Source organism: Macaca nemestrina, unplaced genomic scaffold, assembly GCF_043159975.1.
Source record: "Macaca nemestrina isolate mMacNem1 unplaced genomic scaffold, mMacNem.hap1 Scaffold_515, whole genome shotgun sequence".
Classification (NCBI taxonomy): domain Eukaryota; kingdom Metazoa; phylum Chordata; class Mammalia; order Primates; family Cercopithecidae; genus Macaca; species Macaca nemestrina.
In genome coordinates this window covers 1-9,811 of record NW_027257695.1, presented here as the reverse complement: position 1 = coordinate 9,811, position 9,811 = coordinate 1, and the positions used below count along the sequence as shown (strand labels likewise).

Here is a 9,811-nt window from a genome sequence, read left to right as displayed (position 1 = left end):
ATGGAGCTTCCAGAGAAAGGGGCAGGATGCCATCTTTGCTGTTTCACAGTCTTCACTGGTGATACCTCCAGGTATGGGAATAACTGAGGCAAGTAGGGTCTGGAGTGAACCCCCAGCAAATGGCAGCAGCCCTACAGAAGACTGGCTAGACCATTAAAAGAAAAACAAACAAACAGAAAACAAACCCCAATATTATTGTATCATGAAAAAGAGATCAATCCATGGAGAGGATGTAACAATTATAAATATACATGCACCCAATATTAGAGAACTCAGATTCATGAAGCAAATATTACTAGATCTAAAGAGCATGGGTCAATGTAATAATAGTGAGGGATTTCAACACCGTACTCTTAGTAGACAGATCATCTAAAACACTGGATTTATATATTTATTTATTTTGAGGCCGGGTTATAAGACTGGTAAATTTTTGTATTTTTGATAGAGACAGGGTTTTACCATTTGCCCAGGCGAGCACTGAGCTCCTGGGCTCATGTGATCCACCTGCCTTGGCCTCCCAAAGTTCTGGGATTACAGGTGCGAGCCACCATGCCTGGCTGAAACACCGGATTTAAATCAGGCTTTAAACCAAATGGATCTAACGGACATTTGCAAAATATGTCATCCAATAGTTGTAGAATACACATTCTTCTCAAAAGCACATGAAATATTCTATAGAATAGGCAATATGTTATGACAAAAAACAAGTCTTAAACTTTAAAATAATTAAGTCATATCAAGCTTCTTGTCAGATCACGGTGGAAAAAAAATTAGAAATAAATAGAAAACAACTTTGGAAACCATACGATACATGGAAATTAAACAACATGCTTCAGAGAGATCATTGGGTCAATCAAGAAATTAAGATGGGAATTAAAAATCATTGAAACAAATGAAAATAAAAATACAACATCAACTAGGTGACAATACCTTGCAGGGCTGGGGCAAAGTTCTCCAGAAGGCCATGTATGCTCTGAATCAGCATCCAATATATGGTACTGTTTCTCCCATAGCCAGGATTCACGGGTCCAGGAATCAAGGGGTGGAAGTGGAAGTGGCACCACTCACCATCACCCCAAGTGAAGCAAAATTTTTGCTTCCTGTTCCCACAACATCACATTCTGCTGGCCTAGAAGTCTTAGTCCCAGAGGGAGGAATGCTGCCACCAGGAGACACAACAACGATTCCATTAAACTGGAAGCTGGATGGGAGCGGTGGCTCATGCCTGTAATCCCAGCACTTTGGGAGGCCGAGGCGGGCAGATCACCTGAGGTCAGGAGATCAAGACCAGCCTGGCCAACATGGTGAAACTCCATCTCTACTAAAAATACAAAAAAATTAACCAGGCATGGTGGCAGGTGCCTGTAATCCCAGCTACTTGGGAGGCTGTGGCAGGAGAATTGATTGAACCTAGGAGACGGAGGTCGCAGTGAGCTGAGATCGTGCCATTGCACTCCAGCCTGGGCAACAAGAGTGAAACTCTGTCTCAAAATAAGGAATACATAGAAACCCTGAACAGACCAATCACAAGCAGAAAGACTGAATCAGTAATAAAAAGTATATTGCCAACCAAAAACGCCCAGGTCCAGATAGATTCACAGCTGAATTTTACCAGACATTCAAAGAAGAATTGGTACCAATCCCACTGAAACTATTGCAAAAGATAGAGAAAAGGGGATCCTCCCTAAATTATTCTGTGATGTCCGTATCATTCTAATACCAAAACCAGCAAAGAACATAACAAAAAAATAAAATTACAGACCAATATCCCTGATGAACACAGATGGAAAAATCCTCAACAAAATACCAGCTAAACAAATCCAACAGCACATCAAAAACACAATACACCATGATCAACTGGGTTTCCCAAGGATGCAGGGAAGGTTTAACATACACAAGTCAATAAATGTGATACACAACATAAACAGAATTAAAAACAAAAACCATATGATCATCTCAATAGAGGCACAAAAAGCATTTGATGAAATCCAGCATCCCTTTATGATAACCCCCCCCCCCAGCAAAATAGGCATAGAAGGGATTTGTTTAAAAAACAAAACAAAACAAAACAAAAAACAGCTATATATGACAAACCCATAGCCAATATCAAACTAAATAGGAAAAGGTGAAAGCATGCCCCCTGAGAAGTGGAACATGCCCACTTTCACCACTTCTATTCAACATAGTACTGGAAGTCCTAGTCAGACCAATCAAGCAAGAGAGAGAAATAAGGGTCATCCAAATTTAAAAAGAAAAAGTCAAATTATCACTGTTTCTTAATGATACGGCCATATACCTAGAAGACTCCTCCAAAAGACACCTAGATTTGATAAACAAGTTCAGTAAAGTCTCAGGTTACAAAATCAATGTACAAAAATTGGTAGCACTACTATACACCAACAATTACCAAGCTGAAAATCAAATAAAAAACTCAATCTCTTTTACAACAGCTGCAAAACATTTAATACCTAGGAATATACTTAACCATTTAATACCTAGGAATATACTTAACCAAAGAGGTGAAAAATCTCTACCAGGAGAATTACAAAACACTGGTGAAAGAAATCACAGATGACACAAACAAATGGAAACACATCCTATGCTCATGGATTTGAAGAATCAATATTGTGAAAATGACCATACTGCCCGAAGGAATCTAGAGATTCAGTGCAATTCCCATCAAAATGCTAACATTGCTTTTCAAAGATTTAGAAAAAAACAATCCTAAAATTCATATGGAACCAAAAAAGAGCCCAAATAGCCAGAGCAATCATAATTAAAAATTAAAATATGGAGGCATGACATTCCTGGACTTCAATTTATAATACAAGGCTATAGTTACTAAAACAGTATGGAACTGGTATAAAAGTAGGCACATAGAACAATGGGACAGAACAGAGAACCCAGAAATAAAGCCAAATATTTACAACGAGCTAATCCTCAAAAAAGCATACAAAAACATAAATTGGGGAAAGGACACTCGATTTAATACATGGTGCTAGGAAAACTGGCTAGCCACATGTAGAAGGATGAAACTGGATCTGTATTTTTCACCTTATACAAAAATCAATTCAAGATGGAAAAAAGACTTAAATTTAAGACCTGTAACCATACAAATTATAAAAGATAACCTTAAAAAATGTCTCTGGATATTGGCCTAGAGAAAGAATTCACGACTAAAAACCCCAAAAGCAAATGCAACAGAAACAAAAATAAATGGGACCTAATTAAACTAAAACACTATGCACAGCAAAAGAAATAATCATCAGAGTAAACAGATAACCCACAGAATGGGAGGAAATATTTGCAAATTATGCAGCCAACAAAGGACTAGTATATAGAATCTATAATGAATGCAACAAATCAGCAAGAAAAAAATGAAAATAATCCCATCAAAGAGTAAGCAAATAACATGAATAAACATTCATCAAAAGAAGATACACAAATGGCCACAAAACATATGAAAAAATACTCAACATCACTAATCATCAGGGAAATGCGCATTAAAACCACAATGAGATACCACCTTACTCCTGCAAGAATGGCCATTATTAAAAAGTCAAAAAAGCAGTAGACGTTGGCGTGGATGTGGTGAAAAGGGATGGTGCATACACTGCTAGGTGGGAATGTATAACCTCTATGGGAAATAGTATGGAGATTCCTTAAAGAACTAAAAGTAGATCTACCACGTGATCCAGCAATCCCACTACCGGGTATCTGCCCAAAGGAAAAAAAGTCATTATATGAAAAAGACACATGCACACATGTGTTTATTTCAGCACAATTCACAAATGCAAAGATATGGAACGAACCTAAGCACCAATCAACCAATGAGTAGATACAGAAAATGTGGTATGTATACACCATGGAGAACTACTCAGCCATAAAGAGGAACAGAATAATGTCATTTGCAGCAACTCGGATGGAGCTGGAGGCCATTATTCTAAGCGGAGGAACTCAGGAATGGAAGACCAAATTACCCTATGTTCTCACCCGTAAGTGGGAGCTAAGCTATGAGAATGCAAAGACATAGAGAGTGAAATAACGGACTCTGGAAACACAGAAGGGGGAGAGTGTGAGGGTATGGGATTAAAAAAACTACATATTGGGTACAATGTACACTACTCGGGTGATGAGTGCACTAAAATCTCAGAATTTACCACTATAGAATTCATCCATTTAACCAAAAACCACTTGTAAGACAAAAGTTATTGAAATTAAAAAAAAAAAAAAAATTAAACAGTTATTGAGCAACTACTATGTTCTGGGTTCTAATTCAGGGGTGGGCAAACTATAGCCCCAGAATTTGGCCCACAGCCTGCTTTTGTACGGACTGAGAGTTAAGAATAGTTTTTACACGTTTAAAGGATTGCAAAGACAAACATACAAAGAAACAAAGAAGACTGTGCAACAGAGATCATCTGCGGTCTGTAAAGACTAACACATTTCTATCTGGCCCTTGACAGAAAGAGTCTGTGGGCTGCTGGTCTCCTCTAACGGTGATAGAGATGCCTACACGGTTAACATTAATCCTTGGCACCAGAATCCTCAGCACCTAGGAACCAGATCTTGCCTAATACACTAATTTCAGTCTTGATCACCTTCCTCCGGCGTAGCGGTTCTCAAACGTCTTTGTCTTTGTGCTATTCGCGTATAAAATATTCTTTCATAAGCAACACTTCTCCTTTTAGGAGTGCCTCATAATGGGGAGAAGGGGAACCCCAACACCCTTTAAGGGTTCACTGCTTCGCTGCCACCATTTCCGACGGTTTACACTGTTTTAAATGTGGATCTGGAATTGTTTTCAAGTTAAAAAGCAAAGGAATCATGTCCTCTGAAAATATTTGCTTTTGGCATGCTATAAATCAGTGTTGACTTTTGATATTGATGTGGTACATTAGGAGGGAATTCTCAAAAATGCTGAAATCTGGCCCCGGCCCAGTTATCACTGCTCTTAAGTTTCTGAGGGAGATACATGAATGAGCCCACGGCAAATGGAAAATGAGGAGTTTCAGTGTTTCCTAGAATTATGCTCAGCTACCCAGTACCTGACTGTCTGGTTATCCTTCCCTTCACCTCCCTGATGCAAGGAGTTTGGACCAGAGGCCTAAGGGGGCTTCTCCTGAAGCCCAAATCCCAAACTGGTCACCAGTCATGCTCCGTAACTCCTAAACCTGACAATAAGCCAGCCGGCCAGGTCTGCAGCCCGGGTTAAGAGGAGCATACCAGGAAACAGCCAAAGAGCAAAGGACCATGAGCCCTTCAACCGCTTTTACAATAATTTGGGCTAGGCGTTCAGGGCTCCGTAGGACCCTTCCTGGCAGCCAAGTGAGAGTGAGAGAAAGAGGAATGACGGTGCTTCCCGTTACTTCCACACTGTTGAAATAGAAGTAGAAGCAGAAAAGAACACCCTACAAGTCCCACCCATTTTGAGGCACTCAACTCACAGTGACAACCCTCCACACCTCTCCCCCGCAAAAAGACGCATAACAAAAACACCTACTCCAAACTGTGTCCTTATATCTCAGCCCTGAAGATCAGTATTGTGTGCCACTTCGGCCCAAAGGATGCATTTCCCCAGGGTTGAAAGTCTGAGAAAGAGGCTATATTCCGAAGGGTTCTTGGTGTCACCATCAAAAGGATCAAAAAGACGCAATAAATAAGAAAACAGCTTAGTTGGGTTGCATGCTCCATTTGAGCCAGTAAGCCTTGGAAACTTAAGTGTTTTCAAATGGAACGCCATCCTGCTTTTGGGGAACACGGAGGCTGCCTTGCAGTCACATGATCGCACACCACCAAAGGGCCACGCACTCTGATTTCACCCACTTAACTAAAAGTTGCAGCAAAATCCCTATTACAGGCCAGGCGTGGTGGCTCATGCCTGTAATCCCAGCACTTTGGGACCCCGAGGAGGGTGGCTCATTTGAGGTCAGGAGTTGGAGACCAGCTTGGCCAACATGGTGAGACCCCGTCTCTATTAAAAATACAAAAATTAGCCTAGCATGGTGGTGCGCGCCTGTAATCCCAGGTACTCTGGAGGCCGAGGTAGGAGAATCGCTTGAACCCAGGAGGCGGAGGTTGCAGTGAGCCGAGATCACGCCACTGTGCTCCAGCCTGGGTGACAGAGTGAGACTCCATCTCGGGGATGGGGGGCGGGGGGAATCCCTATTACAAATAAAAGCTGTTGTGATCCACACTGCATATACCTCTGGGAAAAGAACCGGAACCGTGAATTCCAATGCAAATTGATGCATCGGCACCGGACCCGCTGCATTGGACACGTTTGCATTGCAGTCACCCCAGTACGGAGCACATCACAGATGATCTCTGCAGGTTCGTTGCCCTGGGGCAGGTTCGTTGCCCACATAGGAGGCAGGCATAGTGCAAATTTCAAAGGAACGAACACATCCTGGAGCCCAAAGAGCTATCTGGTTCTGCTTCTGGCCTCCTGACAAGTAGGGAAGAGAGTCACATTTTATAGACGAGGGACACCAAAACCACACATGAGGAGTGCAAGAGTAGCTTTATCATGGATTTAGGGCTGTGGTTACAAGGAAGCTGTAAGGAATAAAATGACTCCCCTGCCACGAAGACGTACTGTGCCGACGAGTGGAAGGAGAAATGTGGCCATTACAAAGACACAGAAATACGTTCAGAAATGAGGGGCAGGATGAAATCATCGAGGGTAGGTATTTAGAGGGAGAGTGCCGTGCAAAATAAAATCCTCACTATGAAACAAAGGCGGAGGCAGGAGGCTGCGTTGGGTGGAAGAAGCAGAGGAAGGAGACGAAAGGGACTGTCATTTTCATGTCGTGGCTTTTTAGAAGATGGCGGTGTCCTCTACTCTGATTCTATCAAAGTGTGTTCTTGGGATGCAGGTAACGTTCAGCCAACGAAATAATTCCTATGGCGGCAACAGGAATAACAAAACGCAGAAGCGGGAACGATGTCTTTTTTATTCCTCCCCAGGTGCAAACGTGGATGTGTGAGGTTTGGTAACAGGCAAAGTCATCTGGTTCACGTGACTGATGGGAATCCCCTGCGGTCTGGGCAAAAAGTCACTGGGTGAATGGGATGGATCAGACTCCCTGTCCTGAGGGGGAGACGGTTTCTTGCAGAACGAGGTGAAGGAGGTGGTTCTGCTCAGCAGTCAACAGTGGCCACATCTCCACCTGCAGCGACTTGATGGCTTCCGTGTCCTTTTCGTGGGCAGCCATGACCAAAGACTGGAGCAGCAGAAAGAGCTCCTCGGGAAGCTGGCCGCTGCTCTCCTGCCCGTGGCTGTCAAAAGCCTCCCAGGAGTACTTCTCCAGGGTCTGGGCGTGCTCCGGCAGCAGCTTGGCCGGCGGTGGTTGTAGGAGGAGCAGCAGCAGCACGCGGGACACCTCGCAGCGGACCAGCACGTCCGAGAAGGCGCCCAGGGCGGCGGGAGAGGGCGCCGCCGAGCCGGAGTTTGGAGGAAGCAGCGCGGCCGGTAGGGCGGGGGTCGCCCCGGTCCCGGGCCCGGGCTGGGGCCCCGGCGGCGGGGGCGGCGGCAGTGACTGCACCGGGTGGCTGCCGTGCTCCCGCGCCAGGCGCTGCATGCGCGTGAAGACCGCCAGGGCGCCGGTGTAGTCGCGCGCCAGCAGCTGGCAGGAGGCGGCCTCGCCCAGCGCCTGCAGCGCGGCCAGGGGCAGCTGGGGCAGCTGGAGCTGGGCGGCGCGCTGGAAGTGACCGGCGGCGGCGGCCGGCTGGCCCAGGTCGCGCAGGGCGGCGGCCAGCTCGAGGCAGAGGGCGGCGGCGGCGGCCGGCTGGCCCAGCTCGAGGTGCAGACGCACCGCGGCGCCCAGGGCGCTGGCGGCGGCCTGCAGCGGCTCCCCGTAGGCGGCGGGGCAGACCAGGCGCTGGCGCGCGTCGCGCTCCTGCCGCAGGAAGAGGCGGGCGGCCTCGGTGAGGGCCAGCGCCTCCCCGGGCCCGTGGAAGAGCGCCTGCTGGCAGCGCGCCACCGCCAGCTGGCACCAGGCCGCGTACGGCAGACACTCCTGGGCGCGCAGCTCCCGGCCCAGCTGTCCGAACTGCTCGCCGGCCTCCGCCACGTTCGGCTTCCGCAGGAACCGCTTCTTCAACTTGTTCGATACCAGCCGGTAGCGGGCCAGGAAGTCCCCGGCCTCGGGTCCCGGGCCGGCGCCGCCGCCCAGGCCGGCCGCCGCCGCCGCCATGCTCGCCGCCCCAGGCACTTCCGGACGCGCTGCCGCAGCTGGCGGACGGGCGGGACGGGGCGGGGCGGGGCGGGGCGACGTGCCCTGCGTCCCCCTTGGCGGGCTGCCGGCGTGCCGGCGCCCGCTCCCCAGCCCGAGCGTGCCCCTTGCCCTGGTGATGTGCAAAGAGCGGGATCGGAGGCGGGGCCTGGCCGGGCTGTGAGCGGCGCATGCAAATCCAGGGTCTCGGGGATGCGGAGCCAAGACCCTGGGAAGGTACGCGGGGCCTGGCCGGGCGCCAGCTGCTGCTAGCTCGGCTGCAATGCAGATGGTCTCGCTTGCTGAAGGCCTCCCACAGCCTCTCCATCTGAACATGACCCAAACTAAACTCGTGACCCTAATTCCGTGTCCGTGCATTTCTCGACTGTTTTCCCCCCACCGCTCACTCCTCCATCTTCCTGTCCAGGGCCCCTTGCCAAGCGCCGGGTCCACCTCTCCGTCCCCAGCCCGGTTGCCTTTAGGAGTCCATCCTGTCGCAAGGCTGCAGTCATGGTCTTGAGGCCCACCCGCCCCAACGAACGCCATCATGCTGAGGACTTTCCCGGGCAGGCCCTGACTTGCTCGGAACCAGCGGGGGTGTCCCCTTCCCACCCAGGGCCAGTCCCCTGCACTGTCACCGGGAGGGACCGCTCCTCTGTGCCATCCCTGACTCCCACCCAACCCCAGACCCCCACCACCTCTCCATCCCTCCAGCTGTGGAGGTCTCACAACCCCCCACCCCACTCACCGCCCACGCCCCCAACACACCCCATGTCACCGCCCAGCCCCCCCCCACCCCATGTCACCACCCACCCCCCCCACCCATCTCACCGCCCACGCCCCCCCCACCCCAAGGCAAAGTGACTGAAGCAGGCAGGTGGGTTCCTTTAAACATTTTATTGACAGAATTAATGAAGACCCAAGACTTTGGGGCCCGGGTGGTGGGGGTTGATTTAAGGCCGGGGGTTCGGGCCGGGGGATTTGAGGCCGGGGAGTTTGGGGCTGGGTGGGTGGACGAGTGGACCTGCCAGGTCCCAGGGGCCGGGCGTCAGAAGCTAGTCCCCGCCGGGGGCCACTTGAGAGATGGTGGTTGTGTCAAAAAGGGTGCTCAGCAGCCTGTTGTTGTGAACCGCCATGTCCAGCAGCAGTGGAGTGATGTTCCTCTCTCCGTTGTTCTGGGCCTCGTTGCCCGCCAGCTCCAGGACCTTGGCCGTCAGGTACTCGATCACCGCAGCGAGGTAGACCGGCGCCGTGGGACTCAGGCGCTGAGCGTAGTGGCCCTCCCGTAGACCGCGCTCCACCTGGCTCACCGAAAACGAAAGCTCCGCTCGGACGGTGCGAGAGCGGGTCCGCCCCCGGCCACCAGCCCTGGAGGACCGGCGATGGCTCCTCCTCTCCGACATGCTGGGCGTTGAGTGTGCTATCTCGGCTTGCCCTAGCTAGACAAGATGGCTCTCAAGATGACAGTTACCGCGTCCAGTACTGTGTATCCTAGCGACCAGGGCCCAGCCCCTCATTGGCTGGGGAGCCGAAACCAATGGGCACGCACGTCCGGTGAGGGGCACGCACGCGGTGAGGGGCACGCACGCGGTGAG

At 49.6% G+C, this 9,811-nt stretch overlaps 2 protein-coding genes across 2 annotated transcripts; both read right to left on the bottom strand.

Moving 5' to 3' along the window:
- Window positions 1-6,504: 6,504 nt before the first annotated feature.
- On the bottom strand, window positions 6,505-8,225 carry LOC139361474 (40-kDa huntingtin-associated protein). The gene has a single exon (XM_071090062.1). It carries the CDS (start codon window positions 8,196-8,198, stop codon window positions 7,080-7,082), a length of 1,119 nt encoding a protein of 372 aa, XP_070946163.1. The 5' UTR covers window positions 8,199-8,225; the 3' UTR covers window positions 6,505-7,079.
- An 869-nt stretch (window positions 8,226-9,094) lies between these two features.
- LOC139361473 (histone H2A-Bbd type 2/3-like) lies at window positions 9,095-9,697 on the bottom strand. Its single transcript, XM_071090061.1, has one exon. The coding sequence runs from the start codon at window positions 9,617-9,619 to the stop codon at window positions 9,272-9,274; it is 348 nt and encodes a 115-aa protein (XP_070946162.1). The 5' UTR covers window positions 9,620-9,697; the 3' UTR covers window positions 9,095-9,271.
- Window positions 9,698-9,811: the final 114 nt, after the last annotated feature.